The sequence below is a fragment of the Cyprinodon tularosa genome, unplaced genomic scaffold, assembly GCF_016077235.1.
Source record: "Cyprinodon tularosa strain WSP-4 unplaced genomic scaffold, ASM1607723v1 ctg109, whole genome shotgun sequence".
Classification (NCBI taxonomy): Eukaryota; Metazoa; Chordata; class Actinopteri; order Cyprinodontiformes; family Cyprinodontidae; genus Cyprinodon; species Cyprinodon tularosa.
In genome coordinates this window covers 611,727-634,647 of record NW_024037882.1, presented here as the reverse complement: position 1 = coordinate 634,647, position 22,921 = coordinate 611,727, and the positions used below count along the sequence as shown (strand labels likewise).

Sequence of the window (22,921 nt, the reverse complement as noted above, 5' to 3'; positions counted from 1 at the left end):
TTACACTTGTGTGCAGTCCATCAGCTGGGAGGTCTCAGTATAAAAGCCAAAGCCAGAGGAGATAAATAAATCCCCTTCAAAGTTTTAGAAGCTGAAAGTCTTGTTTGGATTTAGCGGATCAGGAGGCCGCTGCGTAAAGGGGGCGCGCGCTTAATGAGGCGTAAAGTTTGACAAGAGAACTAAAATACAGTAGACTGCAACCAACCTACTTCACTAACAAATAACTTTTTTGAGTCTGAGGTCGGCTGAAGATGGCAGAAGGAGACTTTTACACCATGGGGAACCGGCAGCGGTTTCCCAGAGACCCGTTTGGAGAATCACCGTTCAGGGACCAGTCTCCGTTCCGGGATCAGCTCTCATCCCGGTTCATGGAGGATGATTTCGGGATGCCGCCTTTCCCCGACGATCTCGGCATGGACTGGCCCGGCTGGGCTCGGCCCGGCCGGCTAAGCACGCGCCTTGGTACGTCGCCCTTTGCCGGTCCTTTACGCACAGGTTTCCCAGCTCGCCACTCCACGGGAGGCCCAGCGCTGTACACCAGCAGGTACGGCGAGCCGTCCCCACGCAGCTCCCCCACGACCACGGGCGGGGAACCCTGGAAAGTATGCGTGAACGTCCACAGCTTCAAACCAGAGGAGTTAAACGTGAAGACCAGAGACGGGTTTGTAGAAGTTTCAGGTGAGAAGATGCTGATGGACAAAAACAAAAACACTGGTATTCTCCAGTGGATTGTGTTTATTATATCTTATGTTCAATAACTAAATGTCAAAGTTTGTCACAGTGGTTCCTTTGCACTTTTACAGGCACCACCTCAGACTAAAAACTATCTCTACTTATAGGTTAAGCTGGAAACTTGTTAATTTTTGCTTTTTTTGGGTTTCATTCATTTGTATAGCATCTTATCCGATAAGGTACAAGCATTAGTAAAATTAAAATAAAGTTTTTTAATTGATCTTTTGTAATTAGTTAACATTTTTGCAATTATCTTTACACCCACTGCATTAGTGTTTGGTTAAATGTTTTTAGGAATTAATACACCAGTGTGTTAAAACCTTTAATCCAAGAAACATACAATTTAGGTTGGTGGTTAATAATTTCCAAATAGTATATCATGCCATAATTTAAGTAAATGTAGCTGGGTCGATTGATCGGATTAGGATCCAAACTAACTCTAAATGACCTCCTGATGACAATTATTACTTAATGAAGCCTGAATCATATTAATTTAGATGTGTAAAGAAGGTGCAAAAGATCTTCAGGAAAATGGATTCTTTAACCCTTCTGAAGTTTTGTCCTTGACCATAAGGATATTAATAATAAGTTCTGAAAACTTCCTCTAACGTCTGTCACAGCTTGAAGATATGAAATCCAGGAAATACTACAAAGGAGCAAAATGACCAGTACACCTTTGAAAGTTGCATTCTTTTAACAGCACCAATGTTGTTGTTTGCTGCAGTTTATATAAGACTGTTCAATAAACCTTTAAACTGTGATCTTGTTTGCATTCAGCAGCCAAGCAAGAGTAATTCTGTTGAGATTAATGAAATTGTGCTCCATGGGATTGTTATACTATTCCTATTTTCATTGTCTTACCAACTAGCGAGTAGTAGATCTGAACACCTAACATATTTCTCATACATATTTCCAGCAAGATTATCACTGATGCTGAATAGCTTCCTCTCTGTTTTGTTTTGTTTTTCGTATGAACAAATTACCAACCAATGCAAACATGACAGCAGTTTAAAGGTTTAATAAATACTGTTTATAAAAGGCAGGATCTTTTTGAGATTGCTTTAGTAAAATGGAGGAAGTTGAAGAAGATGAAATGATTCCACTCTGCCGTTAGCCTCTGTTTTTAAAAACTTCTCATTTTGTTATTGTTTTGACATCAATTCAGGCATAGGTTAGATAATAACTGAATTCCATCTCTTAGTAGCAGTTGATTGAGACCAGATTGAAGTATCCCTTTAGCTCTGCAGCAATCATTGCTGCTCTGGGCTCAGTGTTTTTGATTTGCTTTTATGGAATCCAGCAAATCAATGAAATATACTGTTTATACATTAAACATAAATGTAGATTGTTTTCTATTTGCCAGACAGAAACATTTAGGAATTATGAACTAAAGGAGTTAAGAAAATACATTAGTTTGAGTCCTTTTATGAAAGAGGAAGACATATTTTTGTGACTTAGAAGTGGTTTGGCAGAACATAAAGCTCGGGCACCTGTTTCAGATTCTTGGAGAATCGCTCCCTCAGCCGCTCATGAGCTCTTTTTAGATTTTAAGGCAAGGCCTGTGACAACAGTCTCTGTTTACAATAAGAAGGGCTGCTTGACGTCACACAGAGAATGTTCTGGAAGGAAAAGGGGGCCGGTTCTTTTACCCAGTAGATCCACTGAAGTTTTATCTCCAACCACAGGAGTAAGTTGTAAAAAAAAAACTTCCTCTATCTCCTGTCGACGCTTTAAAAAATGAATTCCAGGGATACCTAGGTTTGAAGGGGCCACTAAGGACAGCTGCCTTTCCTCTGAGCATTTAGCTCTGAGTTTCTATAAACACATTGTTGGTATGTAAGTTGGGTTATTCAATCGGCCCTATGCCTGGCTTGGCCAGCATTCTGTTCGGCCTGTTCTAAATTTGTGGTAGGGACACCAATAAAACAGGTAAGATGTGTTTTTTCCATGAAAGGCAATAGGTAGGCTAAACTTTACTGCATCTAAAAGCAAAGTAAGATTCTCTGCCTCATTTTGCCACAGGACTGTGAAATGGAACACCAAACATTAGTGATTTTTCAAGCTAATATTTCCCAAATTAACTCAAATCAGCTGAATTAAGAATATGGCGCTTGAAAAAGCTTTTAAGCTCTTAATTTCTCTGGAAAAAATGTTCAAGTGTTCTCTGCTAATAGTTATTGGCTCTGCTAAATATCAGTCCACAATATAGAGTATCTTAGTCAACCTTCCAAAAATATATCTAATTGCAATTTTGGAATAGATGGCGAAGCAAACAAATGACCTTCTTTATTAAGTGTATACAATTTTTAGAACCAAATTTCAGCTTTCAAAAAGATTTGTCTCTATTTTCTAAAATAAAAAAAAACCAAGAAAACTTAATGGAGTGTTGGTGGTTGTAAAAGAGAAAAGGACACTGTGACCAGTGTTAACCTGCTTTTAAGCAATTGGTTGTGTGAAATAAAGGTATTTGATGCAACCCTAGGCGCATCAGTAAAGATATGAACATTCAAAGCTTACAGTTGGAACTTGCTCAGTATTTGTCTGATTTGTGGCAAATATTGATCTTTTTTTATTATAAAATATTGTTTTCAGTTTTTTTCTTGCAGGTGCTAATTGGCCTTAGTTTGTCAATCCTAACACCACATTAATTGTTATGTTTCAAAGGTCTTACTATATGTGAAATACAGATAATAAAGTCTAGGAGAACAGAAATTATTAACCCAAAACAAAGCAGTTTTAGTTTAAACTTTTACTGAAGTCATGTTGTAGCAACAGGAGTTGTCCTCTCTTGTTCATCATAACCACGATAAGGCTTTCCATGTTCTTTTTTTAAGCTTAAGGTCTATGAGTCGATGTTGAAACTAAATTCTGAAATACAGTTAAACTTTAACAATGTCAACATCTTCCTTTCGAGAAGTCATGTATTTGCACAAACAGTACCCCTTAAACTGTGAACTAAGACACCACCCTGCTTTTGGTACACAAAGTTGGAAACATCTGGAAAACAAGGGAGGTAGCACTTTATTGTATTGCTCTGTGGGGATGACTTGTACTTCTGAAGTCATGTAGAGGTCTTCATAATAATCCTATGACCTCACTGATGATCCTAACTCACTCCTCCGCAGGGACTTCAGCCTCAGTTTCTGGTGAAATGCAGCTCTGTCAGCAGGTAGAGATGTCACAGTAGGGTATAGGGTTGCACATAGTTGAACCTGAAGTGCTCAAAGGCGCTGAGCAGAGTCACAGGCCACACTCCTCCCAGCAGCATTGACATTTTAGCTGTCGAGGAGCAGCTGTTGGTCAGCTAAACCAGCTTGCACATAATGAACAGCAAGGGAGAAGGTGGAGCAGAGGCTTTCCAGGACTGCATGTTCTTCACGCCGTTAGTTCTCTTTGTCTCTGCAGGACAGTGATTCCTAGAACTGGGTAAAGAAAATGTGATTGATGTAGTTTGGCAGAAATAAACACAGGGCGCGGGTGGAGCCTGTGTGCCAAATGAACTTCAGTTAAATCATCACACCTCTTCCACTGACGTCCATATTTGAGATCAAAATAGTGACAGGGTTAGTTTCTAATGTAGGGTAAATGAGATTGGCTACTCACTGGACAAAGCTGCAGCTGAGCAGCCATGAGGGGGGGCAACGCTTCTCCTAGCCTCCTATATCCGTGAATACTCATTTCCCACAAATTCAAAAGGAGAAGAGTAATCTGAAATGGTTCAAGATCATGTTTACTGATTTATTTAGATCTACTTTTTGCACAACCTTTCTATTTTTGGCAATAGCTTGAAAAACTCCTGAAATGTTGATGTAGCTTTCAGGTTTGGTACAGCATCCCTGGATGGGATATTCCCCCTCTATGCTAACCTTCATAACATCTTTTTAAAAAATTTATTTTCTGTTTTCTGACAGGCAAACATGAAGAAAAACAGGAGGAGGGAGGCATTGTGACAAAAAATTTCACAAAGAAGATACAGTGAGTATGACTGTGAGGCCTTTTGTCTATGTGTGTCTGCACAGCATAAAGAAAAGTACAGGTACATTCTAGAGCTAACACATTACAGCTACTAAATATAGATAATTTCCCCTAAGAAAGAAAATCAAACTTTGGTATTGATGACATTAAGTTTCTCTAAACTTTGCATTCACTTTGCATATTATTGTCCTTTCATTTTAACATGGAAGAGAAGCTTCTTTTCATGTATGTAATTGTTCATCCTTGTTTCAAAGTTTGCTAATGTTGTTTGCTGACAAAGTAAAACTTTAGGACTTTTTTTGATCAACTAGCCATCTGAAGACAGAAATATTTTATTCAGATTTATCAATGCAATTTTAGTGTCCCCAAGTGGTCAAATAACTGGAATTAAGTCAGTCAATTGGAACATTTAGTATTCAGTGGACTATAATTGCCTGAGTATTTTTGTAAAACCTTAACAGCCTGATTAAATCATATCCTGATCAAATTAGTTTTATTTCTGTGCTAATGTCTGTAAAATAAATTCAGCAAAAAACTTTAAACTCAAACCTAAAATCCAGTCCATTTAAATTACTTAACACCTACTATTTGAAGCATGTTCAGGTTGCAGAACAGCCACATCTGTTATAATCCAGTTTTTGCTTACTTAAAGGCACATTTCAACAAATTTCATAAATGATATAATTAGAGCAGGGCTGGTTATATAAAGTCCCATTGTACAGATTTCTTATAGCACATAGGCATGCTGCAACTGTTTTAAACCAGACTTGCAAAATACACAATTTCCACAACCTTTCTCTTTTTGCTTTTCAGCTAATTTAATTGGTCAGAAGACTTTCAACACAGGCACTAAATCAGTGGTGTGATCAGCCTTTCACAGACTCGTCAGCAGAGTTCTGCTAATTTCCTGTTAGCTAATTAGAAAGCAGGTGCCCTGCAGCCCAACACTCTTTATATACAATGCAACATAATTGGAAATCAGGTCTGAGGATGTCTCCTGAGTTAATACAAACCTTAAGTCAATGACTGGCTGAATGGCTGAAGGGCTGGAAGGGTGAGAAGTAGGGGGATGGGATGATAATAGGTCATGTATAAATAACTTCCCCTAATATAGAAATCAACTGGCTAAATGCAGTAAACAGACAGTCTGATCTGCACTTCTGAGTTACATGTGTTCAGCAAGAGGGAACGCATTTCTATTTACCTGCAACCACTAACTAGAACATTGGAGTTCCTTTTTGTGCATAAAACAAGCAGAGCTATAGGGTGGCTGGTGAGACTGTTTACCCTTCTTAGAAAATTTTCACATTTTGTCATGTAACAACAACAAGCTTTAATGTATTTTATCAGAAAGACCAAGACAAGGTGGTCTATAAAAGATAAAGGAATATAAAACATTTTTTTATTTATTTAGAAATTTAAAGTTGTGTGCATAATTGTACCAAGCCCTCCTGAGTTAATACTTTGTGGAACTTCATTGGTTGTCTCAATAAGGTCAATAAGCGTTTCAATACTACAAACTTCTCTGAACTCTCTGACCTACCTATTGAGATACATTACACTCTATTATTAACCAGCTATCTGTATGGAACTATTTACACTGGATTGTAATTGGTTGGTGTCAGAGTGACGAGGTTTCTGCCAGTGCACAAATGCCCAACCAACTTTTCAGTTTTTTATTTGTGATTTTAAAGACAATTTTTCTATTTCCTTTGGAATATTTCTTTCTTCCTTGGACCATGACAAATTATGAAAAAGTGCAAGGCACTATACTGAAGCTAAAATATTCAGATTATTTGTAATTAATCAAATATTGAAAAAACCCATGAATAATTTAATGAATCAAATAAAATTTAACTGGACTCGATAACTTGTCATTTACTGAAAGAACAACCAACTCTGAGCAGGAATCAGGCCAAAAGTGTACAAATCTCATGTATATCACGCCGCTTTTTTGTTTGTAATGTTTTTCACTGCAGATCAAGCTGGAACCTAAACATTCTTAATTTAACCAGAACAGGCTGCAGGTCTGAAATAATTTCATCTGATTTTATAGCTACTTCTTTTAGCTGCAGATGCATGATATTCATATAAGGGCATCTGCAAATCTGATATAGTGTACACTTAAGGTGTTTGCTTTTTTTCAATTAATCATGAAATAGTTATAAGGAATATGGGTAGAAGGTGCTCACATTCATCTACTGGATTATTGATCAGAATAATTGATAGAATAGTTGAAAACTAAAATAATCGTTAGCTGTAGCCCTACACCAAATTATTAAGGAAGAAAAACCCCACTGCAGCACAACAGTTTTTTTTTGTTTTTTTTTAATAGCACCTTCTGAAATATCAGATACCAGCTGGGACTATAGGTCATTGTTCTACAGAATAAAAAATCAGGAGCTACAATATGTAACGTTCTAACCTCAAGCTTTATTAGAATCCACTTTAAATGACAACTCTCTGGAAATCCAAGCCCCAAACCAGCATGAAATCTATTAATTATCAACCTAAAATGTTAAATACTGAGGGCAAAGGTAACAGAACATATAATTTACATAACACCACCAACAGTGTCTTCACAAGATGTGGGAAAATAGAATATTTGCTCAGGTTATAAGTTTACCTCGCACACATGCACTGTTTTATATTTATTTATTGTATTTTGTTTCCATTTTTTATCTCACTGGGGTAGTCTGGAATCTGAACAATGTGAGAGCTTGTTTAAAAATCCATGCCTGAGATAAAAAGTCTGCAAAAGTCAAACAGGATCCCCAAAGTGGAGACGGATGAGGTTTGTGCTCGGTCCTGGCGTCGCGAATCTGAATTTGACAAAGGTAGCAGCTTTATTTTGCAGAAACTGTCTCAGTGAAGAAAGGTGAAGGCATGGGGGAGTTTTTCACTTTATTAAGATATTATATTTTTAACTAGCTGACCCCCACCTTTATTTAACTAGTAGCTACAAATCATACTCTGTTAACTGAATGAACGTAACAGTGAGTCAGCTTGCAAGCCTCCAACCGGAATACAATGCAGTGTTTTTGCAATCATACGGTTGTGTGATTTTGAGAATAATAGCATCTTATCCTCAACTTATATCCAGTTTTGAGCTCAATATAGATTTTTATATGACTAAACGCAGTATGATATCTACACTCTCAATAAGTGATTTTTTCTTAAAATAAGTGCATTTTTGCTTGAATTAAGGAGGTAAGGGAGACACTTTGGAAATGGAACAAGACAATTTACATTTAAAAAGAGAAAAAACAAATATATTGTCCTATTAGAAGTGAATGTTAAAATAATTATCTTATTTTAAGAGTAAAAATATTAATCCCATTGGCAAATCATCTTATTCACCTGCTCAAATTAAGGGTAAATACACTTAATTTAATACATGTTTACTAATTTTTAGATTGTTTTTGCAGTGTACACAATATTGGGTGCTCTGGATACTGGGGCCTAAGGAAAAGAGCTGTACATTACTAATTGTACATTATAATCTATCACTTTGCTAATTTGGTTATTCAGTTGGAAAAGAAAGCTCCCACTAAAGCACCTGTAACACAATGAGATCCTTTACTTTTTCCAGTTGTTCAGGGGCTCAGGGAATTTCTGTTTCTAATCCTAAACTGTTTCTCTAGAGTTTAAATATGCAGAGGCAAAAAAATAAAAATTTAGTTTTTGTTGTTGTTGTTTTTTTTAACCCATTTTCACAATAAGAAAGACAAGTGAACATGTTCTTCATGCAAAGCAGGTCAGAGCTGATCAGTAGTCCTGAATGCTTAAACAGAAGGTAATCCAGGTTTTAGTTCTTGAAAACTCACCAAATTGAAACATATAATTATTAGGTGTCTAAGTTATTAAGACCACCAAGTGTTACATTAATCTATATTTTATTATGCTTTATATTGTAATGGGACAATGAAGGAATTGAATTATGATTCTGCATCCAAACTGTAAGGGTCCATACAGCCTTCTGCTCTCTTTGTATCACAAAGGACCAGAGCAACAACTGCAGTACTGCAGCGTCTGCACTAGTTCATTTAGGGTGTTTTACTGTTTATTTATATTTTTTATAGATTATAGTTACATACCTTCCTCTTTCCACAACTTCTTGGTCATAATAACTGTTCAGCTTAATTTCACTTTTTAATGTGTAGTTTTATTCTAAATTCTGGACATTGAATCAGCTCAAACTGCAGTGAAAGGTGCAATTACCATCCATTACTGAGTGGAATTATCCATGTATTTGCACTTTACTGGTCATCAAGGTGTTTTTGCTCCAACGTTTTACAGCGCTGTTGTAGTATTTAACTGCTTGTCACCTTACAAGTCTATATCTTTTAAGATTTCATAAAATTAGGAAGACTTATTTGGGCTAAAGTGCTATTATTGCTTTTTTTTAGGTGTCGGTTACTCAGTTCCAGTGTCAGAATTTTTACATCAGTTCTCAGCATTAGTCTTTAAGCCTCTGGGCTCCCATTTATCCTCCCAAGTGACACTTCAGTGCCCTTGGGTTGCATTTTATCTCTGTGTGGCAGCTGTTATTCTCTCTGGCAAAAAAGGAAAAAAATATATCCCAATACTCCAATTTTATTAAATTTTTTTCTAAACTTTAAAATGTTTTGCCTCATAAATCTCATTTTTGATGACAATGTTGATTTTTAAGGAATAGTTTCTGAGGAGTATCTTCACATCACAGTGACATAATACACTATATTGCCAAAAGTATTTGCTCACCCATCCAAATTATTGGAATCAGGTGTTCCAATCACTTCCATGGCCACAGGTGTATAAATTCAAGCACCTAGGCATGCAGACTGTTTTTACAAACATTTGTGAAAGAATGGGTCGCTCTCAGGAGCTCAGTGAATTCCAGCGTGGAACTGTGATAGGATGCCACCTGTGCAACAAATCCAGTCGTGAAATTTCCTCGCTCCTAAATATTCCACAGTCAACTGTCAGCTGTATTATAAGAAAATGGAAGTGTTTGGGAACGACAGCAACTCAGCCACGAAGTGGTAGGCCACGTAAACTGACGGAGCGGGGTCAGCGGATGCTGAAGCGCATAGTGCGAAGAGGTCGCCAACTTTCTGCAGAGTCAATCACTACAGACCTCCAAACTTCATGTGGCCTTCAGATTAGCTCAAGAACAGTGCGCAGAGAGCTTCATGGAATGGGTTTCCATGGTCGAGCAGCTGCATCCAAGCCATACATCACCAAGTGCAATGCAAAGCGTCGGATGCGGTGGTGTAAAGCACGCCGCCACTGGACTCTAGAGCAGTGGAGACGCGTTCTCTGGAGTGACGAATCGCGCTTCTCCATCTGGCAATCTGATGGACGGGTCTGGGTTTGGCGGTTGCCAGGAGAACGGTACTTGTCTGACTGCATTGTGCCAAGTGTAAAGTTTGGTGGAGGGGGGATTATGGTGTGGGGTTGTTTTTCAGGAGCTGGGCTTCGCCCCTTAGTTCCAGTGAAAGGAACTCTGAATGCTTCAGCATACCAAGACATTTTGGACAATTCCATGCTCCCAACTTTGTGGGAACAGTTTGGAGCTGGCCCCTTCCTCTTCCAACATGACTGTGCACCAGTGCACAAAGCAAGGTCCATAAAGACATGGATGACAGAGTCTGGTGTGGATGAACTTGACTGGCCTGCACAGAGTCCTGACCTCAACCCGATAGAACACCTTTGGGATGAATTAGAGCGGAGACTGAGAGCCAGGCCTTCTCGTCCAACATCAGTGTGCGACCTCACAAATGCGCTTCTGGAAGAATGGTCAAAAATTCCCATAAACACACTCCTAAACCTTGTGGACAGCCTTCCCAGAAGAGTTGAAGCTGTTCTAGCTGCAAAGGGTGGACCGACGTCATATTGAACCCTATGGATTAGGAACGGGATGTCACTTAAGCTCATATGTGAGTCAAGGCAGGTGAGCAAATACTTTTGGCAATATAGTGTATATGTGGTATCTGAGAACAGAAATAGACTTGACGTGATGTCTCTGTCTGAGGTTCTTCTGCACACTCTGACTTGTATTTCACATAGGAATGAAAAGCCAGTGGAGGGTCCACTCTAATTAAAAGGAGGGCATATCGGCCATCTCCTCTGCTGATGGTCTGAAGGCAGCCTGATGTTTATATTAACTCCCCCCAAAACACTTGGCTGTGCACAGAACAGATACAATAGCCATATTTGGTCATAGAGGATAGTTCAGGTCTGCATGCAGCTGCAGCAGCTTTTATATTAAATCTATTTAAATAGCTTTTTAATGAAATCCTTATTTGTTTTTAACATCCAGAGTTTTGCAGACATTGCAGTGCTGGTCAAAGACATAGGAGTGAACAAGAACTGAACTATACAAATCACTAAAAAGACTGGCAAAGACTTTCTTCTTTCCATCAAATGTCACAGTAAGAGGTTGTGTTTGGGCCAAAGGTTGCACAAGACCTTTTCAGTGTCTGTCCTTTTGACTCACGAGATGAACAGAAATTATATCATAATCTTTTATATATATATATATATATATATATATATATATATATATATATATATATATATATATATATATATATATATATATATATATATTAGTAATAATACTTTTTAAAGTTGTTATTTAGATTTTTTTGAACTAATATTCAGTCTGAGCTAGAGATTTACAGATCAATTTTCTCCAATTTGATACCGAAACCGGTACTGAGCGTATGTGCTGAGCCGCTACCCTTCCAATTCAACGGTTGGATGATAAAAAACGTATATCTTGCCATCTTAGTAAAGGCTTTAGCCTTGACATAAACATTGTTAAAAATGTAATTTTATTATTTATTAACAAATGAGCAGCAAAAAGATTAAATAACAGCTTTATGAAAAGTGCACTGGATTGAATCTCCAATATCATATCGGAGCCGATGTCCACTCAAGGTATCGGATCTGTGCATCTCTTGTCTGAACAAGCTAAACAGAGAATTCACATCAAATAGATGAATACAAATAACTTTTTTTCTCTGCTGTGACATAAAAACTGTGGTCTCAGTAACATAAACATATAAATAATGAAATTATATGATTGCACTAAAAAAATTGCCTGCTGTGGTCTGAAAGCATAGCCTCACAGCTTGATACCGCTCAGCATTGAAAATGAATTGAACAATCAAGTGTGTCAAATTGGATTCCTGAGGCTATTATCATAGGATATATCACTCTCGCCTCAGATAGATGACTTCACATCCTGGTTTTCTGTTGCTCTGGAGGCTAAATCAGTGTTCTGCCGTCTCACTTCAAACTGGAATTACAAGCGCCAAACACACAAGTTTTCTGATCCAGTTTGGACTCTTTTGGGCAAGTGATCAGGGTCTTAAATTGGCTTTTAGATGTATCCATGATCTCTTTAAAAGGGGTCAAATGTGTAAAATAACATGATCTGCTTTGATCTGTTTTATCTCTGAGTATTTGGCTTTTCTACAAAACAGGAGCGTTCAAAACTCCAAACTCACACACTCTGATCATAGACTATTTAGACTTTTATCTATAGGTCTGTGCTATAGAGCACGGATGGCAAAAACATGAATGAATGAATGGAATGAATGAATGAATAGAATAAATAAATGAATAGGAATTGACAAACAACAATAAATGAATATACAATGTACACAGCAAAGAGACTAGTTTACATCAACCAAACCAAACACCAATTTCCAAACTAACTAAATTCACCTTAACATGAATAGAAACAAAACCCTCCACCAAATAAACCTGTCGGTATAAACAGCCAGAGAAATTAAATTGATTAATTTAAATCGTCTGTAAAACTTAAAGTAGAGTAACCTTCCTGTTACATTTCTGTGTTTCATATATATATATATATATATATATATATATATATATATATATATATATATATATATATATATATATATATACATTAGCATATATCTATATACATCTAATCGAAGATAGACATTAACTACACAACCACATCAAGCCAAAATCCACATTTACACCATTGCACATCGGCACTCACAGTGTTGACACGTGCAGCATGTTTACCTTGGCTGTCACTCTGGTGAACAGGAAGAACATCTTACGTTTACGGTAGTCAGCTACTGTTCAGGAAACAATAAGGATACTGCATCACAATCTCCCTCTCCTTATAATTAAACAAATTACCACTGGCTATGAAAACACAAACTTGTTCCTTCTGCTTCTCATCCTGGTTTCTCTCTTGTAGATATTTTATTATGTAGATATTTTGTAAGTTGTTTGGATTAATGCTTATCTATGATTAGAGCAATAGAAACAAGTTAATTTCATTGTTCTTCGGGACGTACTTGAAGAGAATGAAGACATGCATTTGGAAATTCTGCATATTTAATGCAGAAAGACCCTAGGCAGAAAATCAAACCCAATACCTATTTGCTACAAATCAACAATACTACAAACTGTGCAATCGTGGAACCACCAGCACTCATATACATGTTAATGTTTGTGTTAATTCTACTTACAAGGGTCCTGTCTCTTACTATGATTATACTAAAAACATAGAAACACATATATTGATCTTCATATAAATTAATATACACACAGCGTTCGTCCTGGTAGGTTTTACCTTGTACTTTTTGAGCCGTACATAATTTCTTGGACCAAATGCATTAATTAGACATATTGTACTAGCATCTGCTGGCAACTTGTATGGCCAAAATGGAAACATAAACAGCGGCGAATATCAAATGCATAAACTTCTCTGTCAGTGTAAGCAAGAGCATAAGAATAGCGTTGATATCATTTATGTCAACCCAACAGTGAAATCTAAATGTTCATATCGTGGTAGCCCTATCCAGTATTTTCTTTTTCAACTTTTTTTACTTGATCTTCTTTTTCTTTTTACACCTCCAACCTTGTTGCTGACTTTCTTAACTCCAATGCTTTGCCCATAGCATTTGATTTGTAGTTAAGTTGTTTGTTATCTTTTTGTCTAATTTAGGTGAATATAGCCAGCTTTTTTTTATTGTATTTTGACTGAGGAATGTGTTTTATTCTGTTTATGTTTAGGAATACAAAAGTACTAACTATTAGGTATTCATAAAACAATAAGTGACAGAATCTAAGAGCCTTTGGGCAATTATTTACTGATAATTAGGTGGTGCTCTGGCTTAAAAAAATACTAGCTGTGTTGGAAAAGCCCTAGGTACAAATAGTTGTTAATTGTAAAACTAAACCTATTGTTGCAAAACATTTTTCAACTCTGATGTTACATAGACATGTTCAGTTTAGAGGAAATGATCTAGCTCTGTTGTTAGTGTAATAAAGCGTGCATGGATGAGGAAAGTACACATGCAGCCCTGACAATGTTAAATTTGCTCAGACTTAAAGAAGATTATTTTGTTTAGTGAAATCAGTCTCCAGCTGTTTGTTTTCTTGTTATCTGCAGTGGTTGAAGGAAGCTTACCCTTCAATGGAAACTAGATTTGCTGGATGAGAGATTTTTGTTGTGTCTAATATTTCTGAAAGCAAGCAATTATGTAGTGCATCTTCTTACAGAAAATATGTTTTAAGCAAAAAAAACAACAACTGTAAAATCATTCAACCTGTGGTTGTTTTTATGGGTGTTGCCACAGTTTTAAAGTAAACATCCAGCATTGTGCAATGTTTGTTCAGTCACAGTGACATATGATCACCCTACATTGTTTTTCTTGACCACCACATTCGGCTTCTTTTGGGTCTTCTGCAAAACTGTGCCCTCCTATTTAACTTCCCTCTCTTCTGTTTGTGCAGGATCCCAACCGATGTGGATCCATTGACGGTCTTTGCCTCCTTGTCGCCTGAAGGGGTCCTCATCATCGAGGCTCGGCAGACACCCCCATACTGCCTGTTTAGCAATGAAGACTCCCAGGGAGGTGAAACTCAGGAGCTGGAGACCCAGAAACCCCAGGAGGCTCCGGCAGTCTAAACCAACACCTTAGATGAACACATCCTTCAGCACAATCAGTTACAGTTAAAAACGCAACCTGTGTACTAAACTTATATAAAATCTAAGATACAATAGATCTGAAATATATTAGTGCAGGGAAGTCCTACTGTATTTATGTTATTGCATATAGCAGTTTTAACACAACAAAAGCCTCCCCCTACCAGCAAGAACGAAAGGTCATAATAATATGCTCTGTTTTTATTATTTAATTACAACTAAAAGTAAAAAAGAAAATGTATTTAAAACTCTGTTTTAGATAAAAAGTTTTGGTTGTATCAATTAATCTATAGGAAGCAAAATGAGATAATCATAAGAAGGCAATAAGAAGGAGATTTTTTATTTCTTTATTTCTAATAAATACCTTCTAATATTTGTTTTAGTTTTTTCTTGTTTTTTTTTCTTTGTAATAAAAATAATAAATTGAAGAAAAAGAGTTGTGTGCTTCAATTATCTTGCGTGCACTGATGTATAATTTAAAAAATTTCTAACAGCAAAACCTCTTAAATTTTATTGTTTTTTCATTAGTTTGCTTTGTGTTTTTTTTATTTTTTTTTATTATTCAATCACCAAGGGCGACCTTCCGTCAGGGTTCCACATTTAAAAAGAAGACAATGCTTGTGTTGTTTGTTTTCCTTATTTATGTAACCTGACTTAGATTATTCACCAATCCTACTATCCAAAGAAAAAGGAAAAAAAAAACAGTTTGAGTTTAATAAAACTTATAAAGTTATACTTATGATTGCATAAAGAATTTTAAATGTTTTTTTTTATGTCTGTAAAACCAATACATTCAGAAAAAGAACTAACTTTATATTGTTGAAATGCATTCTGATACATTAAAATAATAATTTCAGATTATTTTTTCATCTAAATATTATAAAATGTAACATTTAAATACAAAAATACGTAATAAAACAACATAATATATTTTCTTGTGCAATTTTAGTGTTAATTATAGCTTTAATCTTTTTGGCTTTTACACCTTTTATTCACTTTTCTTTTCTTTTTGCTATTACTTAGCAGTGGCCTTAATTGTACAATCAGGTGTTATAAATATATGATCTTACTGATTATACTGTGTGACAACATTGCAAAGCACAGGTGGTGATCAAATGTTTCCAGGAAATAGTTTGTGCTCTGCAGCATCTGAAGCCATGAAGCGATTGGTCAATGCATCCTTTCTTTATATTTGTGCCTTGATTTCATTATATCAATAAATCCAATGGCTTTAATTATTGTGTGCACATTAATAGTCTTGTACATATTTTTATTATGAGCAGTATCATTGAGTATTTTCCTTTTAAATATAAAAACATTTAGAGGAAGGTTGCGTGTGTACTTGATGTTTGTCCCCTGCCATCTTTTCGGCTGATGTCGTTTTACTGATTTATGCAATTAAAAAAATTCAACCAAAATCTGTGTTTTTGTTTAAGAAAAATAAATAAAAATAAGAACAATTCCAGTTCTAGGCATTGTTCCAGGGATATAGAGAACCTGTGGCATAATTGTTGGAGGACAGTAGGAACTGGGCGGCAGCTTAACGCGGAGCTTAGTGCTGGCTCAGATAGGCACCGCTGTGCACCAGCTGCTGGATGGATGGACCCAACACACTTTGGCGCCTCTGCCAGGACTTTAGAATGAGGGTGGGAAAAATTGGGGCTGTTCCACCACCTATTGTGTGATGCAAAATAATGTAATCTTTTTTGTGTATGTGCTGGAATCAGCAGGGATGATTGGAGCAAATTTAAAAAGTTTCCATCTGGAGTTGCACACTGACACAATAAAAAGGATATGTTGATTATGTGCTAGCAAATAGAAAATACTGTGTGACGTTTTCCACTCTAATAATCTACTGTACTGCATATTAGAACACATGCAGGGATTTCAATTATACTGTTGCTTTAGTAACAACAAAACAGCAATCAGTTCAGTTTTCCAATGCTAAAATGATTTATGTCAGTGAAAAGGGGACACAGATTTGCTACTCTGTAGAATTAAATCAACTTCATAACCAACCTTTGTAAAAAAAAAAATAATAATAATATAAAAGAAGAAATGTGAGTAAATGACTGATATTGTAATGATTTAATTTTTAGCTGGCTGTTTTTTGATCAAAAGATTCAGATTCACATGTTTTCCCACTACAGGAAGCACAACGACATATCCTTACATCATACTGCTTTTATTAGTGTTCCAAACACAGCAGGCTTTTATGGCACTATAGATAATGGAAAATAAAAGCATCTCTGGGACTAGTTTAGGGCAAGCAATGCAGGCTAATGCTTCTCTGTTTACTCAGAGTGTTGTTGCTCTATGTTAGCAGCTTCCAGCCCCTTGGTTTGGATGTCACTCACTGGACTTGGGCCCAGCTCCTGCTCCTCAGGCGGTGTGAGCTCCTCAGCTTTTTCTGCTTTCACCTGGATTTCTCCATCCACAACCGGCTCTTTCTGTTCCAGCAGGTTGGATGTAACAAGGCCTTCTTGGCTTTGTGGGATATCAGGACGCTCAGAAGATTTTTGGACACTCTCTAGGCTTTTATCTTCCTCAGGCAGCGAAGAATGGGACGGTCCAGCTGGCTTTTCTCTTGTTTCCTCTTCTCCCTGCTTGAGCCCAGTCGTGGTGCTGTTGGGTTGGACCTGATCACCACAGGCCTCTAATTGAGACTCTTCCCCCTGATCCTCTTGTTTTGTTTTTGGTTCTCCAGCCCTCTCATTGTCCACCTAGATTAGCATAGAGTTTATTAAGTTGACAGTTTATTAAATGAATGCCTCATTTAGATATAAAATCTTGATTTGAAATAACTTTGGGATAAACTCTTATTATTTCAGATGTGTTCTATAGACTTCTGTTCATACACAAAGACAGAAGCAGGTAGAATTTTTGTTAAGATTCTAAGAATTGTGCCAATCACCCAACATTTTTTTTTTTATTTGTAATCGATGCTTTAAATTGGGGGTTTCTACATGATTAGACTACGTTAGCTAGCTAATATTTTTCTTCTTATTAAGTTTAACTCTAACAATATTTTTATGTAATACTTTTGCTCTGACCCCTTGTCCTACATTTTTATTACTTTGTATATTTGTCTGTGAACATATAACTTATAATGTATGTATTTATTAGCATCACCTTAATAATGTGCAAAAAGCCATTAAAAATAAATTGTTTATCACAGCTAAATCATATCATGAAATATAAGCATTTATCTGAAAGATTCAACATTTATTCAATGTATGTATTAATTAATGTATTAATTATGTATTACAGCTGGTGTTTTTCAAACTGTATAGTATTTTATAAACCTTATCATACATAGATTTGCCAAATATGATTTTATAATTGAAGTTTTCTGTTTTATGCCTTTAGTTTTTGGTCCAATCCAGCTAATTTGAGCCAATTTATGCTCTTAAAATGTTTTTAGCCAGCAGTGATACATATCTTCTCCTTGACTCAAACAATAAATCAGATCGTGCTGAATGCCATATTTGAGTATTTGTTAAACTTTGAATAAATATTACATTTCATAACCTTTATTGGAATATTGATGGACGCAGGAGCAAAGGTATCAGGAAGTGGAGCCTCTACAGTCAGGAGACCACCCACGGAGAGTGAGGACACAAGTTTGGTAACATCCACCTCAGCTGGAAGCCTTTAAATCACAAACTTTTGTTTAGATCATTAAAAAAAACATGGCTGTTACTGAAACAAAAGCATAGTTTCTTTTTATTTAAGCATTTAAGAAACTGCTTATAAATAAAAAAGAGGGAACAGTATTACTGTAGTCATAATTTAATTGAAAATATCTGCAGATTGATACCTGTATTTCCTTGTAAAACATCTGGAAATAAATCCAAGCTCGTCAGGCTTCTCCTCATGTTTCCCTGGGGAAAGATTAGCATTTGTAGGAAGTAACGTGAGGACACCAAAGAATCAAACGGCGCAGAAAACGCACTCAGCACAGAAATTAATTTCTACCACAGAGCTGTGGTTTTAATTTCCCCAAGCACGGTATCTAAGCAGCTTTCTAAATTTATAACACTTTGGGGTTTTTTCTAGATTTAAAGCTTTCACTCTGTGTGCTGTTGGGTTTTTAAGACTCTTTTCTATCCTCTAATGTTAATATAAAATAACATTGCTAATTCTTTATGAAGAGATAAAAATAAATCTTTTTATTCAGTAATTTAACACTTGTGTTTAACTTTTTGGGCGATTTAATTAACAGAATACCTCCAACTTCAAGGAATCCATCCTGGATACTGATGGAAATCTCAGAGGGGAAAAAGTGCGACACGTCCATGCTGACCCTCCACTTGGTAATCTTCTGACTGGAAGGGAGCATATCTTCTGAGATGTAGGGCACAAACAGAGGAGCTGGTATGCACCCCAGCCAGGACCAGGCTGCCAGACCCCTCTTGATCCAAGCAGAATCCCCAGTCTCCAGGAAAGGCGGCATGCCAAAATCTTGACTATAAACCCACTTTCTCAGTGGGTACGGAGGGTCACCCCTCTCCAATTCCCCACAGGGCTTTTCTTTAATGGCCTGTTCACTCATTTCTACAAAAAATAGCAATAAACTCCAACAAAGCCTGTCTTAAATGAATGAAAGCTAAATGAGCAGAGAGAGAAATCTACGTAGGGCTTTTATATAGACCTCCTGAGCAGGGTGTGCAGGTATAAAGTATTTGGCTTGGGAGTAAGCTGACCAGGAGAAGATAATTATTGATATTTATAACTTTTAAAGACATGATGGCAAATAGCAGGAAGCTCACTGTGGCTGGTGTGTGTTTGAACCACTGAATCTGTTTCCCGAAGAGCATACTTGTCACATCCCAGCGAATTCTGCTCTGCCAGCGATGACTGCGCTCCTCAGTCTGGTCATGAGCCAGTCATACAGCCTCTCCCCCAGCCCTCACCCTCCCTGTGTTTCACCCCTCAAAGGACACACGGACAGCAGTTTGTGTGAAGCATAAAATACCTCAGCCAGAGGCAGAAAAGCAAAGAAAAGAACGGATTTCTGTTAGCTTCAGTGTCAGTAGCTCATGTGTTTTGAGTGCACAAAGCTACCTCCCCCCCATTTTTCTCTTGCTGTGCCGTTTCAACAGGATTATTATAGTTCCCTCTTTTATCAAGTGTGACAGACTTGTCAGTGATTCATTTTTGGAGCTGTGTGCCTTGATATCTTGGCATACTGTCCAATGGAGCACAAAACAGATGGAACAGATGTTTCTGACACTTTGTGCGATGCCTGACCCGAACACTGTGTCTGTGGGTTTAGCTTTTAGGGCTTAAATGGGGATTTGTCATCTGGATTTTTTTTTTGTTTTAACCTTTATTTAAGATTTCAGTTTTTAACAAAGTGCACCTTCATTTAACGGTGATATAAAGAATTAGAGCTTGCAAAGCTATCACATCGTTAATTGGGCTTATTCCTGGTGTATTCAGCGTCTGACCTAAAAATAAAACTAAAAACAAAATCTCATGTTGGTAAAATATGTCCAAGTTAGCTTAATTCCTTCCTCTTTAGATATCTGCTGTTTGTATTATTTGACCAATTATGATTAGTAAAAAACCCAAATGAACTTAAGGTTCTGCCAGGTGTTGTTTTTAAATTACATTTCTTTCCTACATATAAAAGCCTTTTACAGCAACCAGATTCCTATCCTGAACCTAGGGAACATCATTAAAGTAAAGAAGCCTAGGCGGAAGTTCAACTGAAGAAACTACATTACTTACCCTCATCAATCAGGGGCTCATCTGCCTCTGACGCAAACCAATCAGCTTAGCACCTCCCTCTAAAAGGTCTTCAAATGCATGACTCAGCCTCTTACCCAACCAAAGAAAAGCAGTGGTTGTGCTATGTCAGTTTTTTCTCAGATGACCCTGATTCAACCCACCTTCATCCCCTTCTCCACCATCGTAGCTAAGCTCCATCTGACTTTTTTCATGGTGCTTCTTCAACTTCGTCCCTATCAGAGTGTAATTCCTCCCAGACTTTTACTGCATTCCCCGTCGTATCTCAATCGGTCCGGCAGAAGACGGCCATGTTGAGCCTGGTTTTGCCAGAGGTTTCTTCCCAAAGGGGAGTTTTTTCTCTCCACTGTTGCTTCATGCTTGCTTATGGACAGGTTCATGCAAACCTGTGTTTATCCAAGCTGGACTTCCATCTTCCCAGGTCCCTTGTTAAGCACTAGTATCAGCTCACAAAGTCTACTGGATCTCACCAATACAGCTCAAGCAGATCGTCTCGCCACCCAGCAGTCCAGGACTGAACCATCTTCTTCTACCTCCACTCCCCCACCAGTTTCATGTCTGGGGTGAAACATTCCTGTTCTCATACACCTGCTTATGCACATTAAATTAAAATTCAGCACTAATGTTTCCTGCCGAGGCCTGAGCGCCAACATTTTGAAATAATTGTATGAATAAAATTCTTTTAAGTGTCTTTTTCTTTCAGTGTAAGTTTTTCAGATTGAAATGAAGATTAGAGCAAAGAGGCTTTCAACATGAAAGATTAGGTGCCAGTTATATATGAGTGAAAATATACTTAAAGTTTTGATTGCTGTCATACCTTTAAAGATTTTAACTCTGATCATACATGTAAATCCCTTTTATTGTCCCACAATAGGGATATTGACTCTCTGCATCAAACCCATCCTCTTGGGTACCAGTGGGCTGGCATGTGTAACACCCGGGGAGCAGAGTGGGGTTAAGGGTTTAGTTCAGGAACCCAGAGTGCAGGCTGTGAGGAGTGACATTTTAAATAAAACATTTATATTTTGTTATTTGTTATCCATGTTTCGTCTCTTTTAAGGAATAAATGGCACTGTTAAATAAAAATAAGGTAAAATCTCCAGTAGGTAGGAATTATTTGGGGTTTAACGGTCCTAAAACTTCCTAAACCTTTAGTAGTTTCGTGTCAAATATCTTATCTGTATTTGTCTATGTACATTTTCACAGAAAGGATGTGGACTATTTTGGTGTAATGTGATGTCCTCAGCTTTTTTTTTATGACACTGGTAAAAACTTTATTTTTTTGCTCTAAAAGTATCTATCTTCTTCCAGCTATCAAATTAAGACTTTTTGACATCCATAGCAGCTAAGCTGTATTTCAAAAATTCAGCGTGAAAAGATAATGCTGCGGAAGCGGCTGATTGTCTGTTTAACTGAATCAGATAGCTAATGTACCCATTTGTATTCCAAATTTAGATTTTTACCATTATCCCTTATCTTCCCTCCTCCTATCTCTGCTGCTCTCTGCGCTTAGTGAAGTTTATTTTTAGATAAATGCAGCGAATGTTTGGGCCTGTAGCGCTGTGAAGTACAAAAAAAAAAAAAAAACGTTTTTTTATTCTGGCTGCCAATACAGCCAGAATATTGTGAAGGTTGAAATCTGAGTTTCATGTTAAAACCTTTAAAAGGTTAGTTTAGTTGCATGAATGAGAAAAGTGGTGCTCAAGAAATAAAATGAGTAGGTAGATTAATGAAAGAATTATCCTATATTTTTATTGATAGCAAAATGTAACTGGCTTATATATTTTCAGTTATGACACTCAAATAAAAAATCATTATCTTATTAATTGTAATTTTCTACTACCTTTTCTATTTTGTGCTATTTATCCAATGTAAGGCCATAAATAAGAATATCCATTCATAACAAGTTTCAGGTGAAAAACATTAAGGGCTTAGGCAATCTGTATGAAATATTGCACCTACAGCTATTAGCTATAGCTGCTAACTTAGCATAATGCACTGCTACTTGTGTTAGCTTTCACTATCAATATGCATAACACAAAGAAACTGAATTTTACTTAAATTCATATAATGAACTGAAGGTAAAAAAATTGAAATATGATGTTAATACAACCAAAGTTGTATTCCTTTAAATTTAGTTGAAATAGATTTTTCAAATCAAGGCATTTAATTTCAATTTACATGAAAGCAGATTCAGTTGGAGAAAATGTAGGTTTAGTTTCTGAAGGCCCCGGTATTTGCCCAAAGGTATATCTTTTACAAATGTTTGCTTTATTAAATGTTGCATTTAAGTTAGATCCTAATTTCTCTATTTTTGATAAAGAAAAATCTTTCTTAATTCCTAATACTGATTGGAAAAATTTTTCGGTTTTCATCTTCCCTTTGAAAAACTCATGAATAATACAGATTTGTTACAGTTTGGGGTTTTGCTTGAAGATGCATAAACGAGAGTGAGAGGCTTCAGAATGTATTCTCTCAGATTCACCACCC

The 22,921-nt window shown here is 36.7% G+C and overlaps 2 protein-coding genes across 2 annotated transcripts; one reads left to right on the top strand and one right to left on the bottom strand.

Moving 5' to 3' along the window:
• On the top strand, positions 1–16,095 carry hspb8 (heat shock protein b8). The gene is made up of 3 exons (XM_038293425.1): positions 1–678; positions 4,644–4,707; positions 14,485–16,095. Exons 1-3 carry the CDS (start codon positions 252–254, stop codon positions 14,657–14,659), a joined length of 666 nt encoding a protein of 221 aa, XP_038149353.1. The 5' UTR covers positions 1–251; the 3' UTR covers positions 14,660–16,095.
• A 655-nt stretch (positions 16,096–16,750) lies between these two features.
• si:dkey-1k23.3 (heat shock protein beta-1) lies at positions 16,751–19,320 on the bottom strand. The gene is made up of 4 exons (XM_038293413.1): positions 18,908–19,320; positions 18,498–18,561; positions 18,209–18,329; positions 16,751–17,400 (listed from the first exon to the last, which is right to left on the bottom strand). The coding sequence occupies exons 1-4, from the start codon at positions 19,230–19,232 to the stop codon at positions 16,972–16,974; spliced, it is 939 nt and encodes a 312-aa protein (XP_038149341.1). The 5' UTR covers positions 19,233–19,320; the 3' UTR covers positions 16,751–16,971.
• Between the last annotated feature and the right edge of the window lie 3,601 nt (positions 19,321–22,921).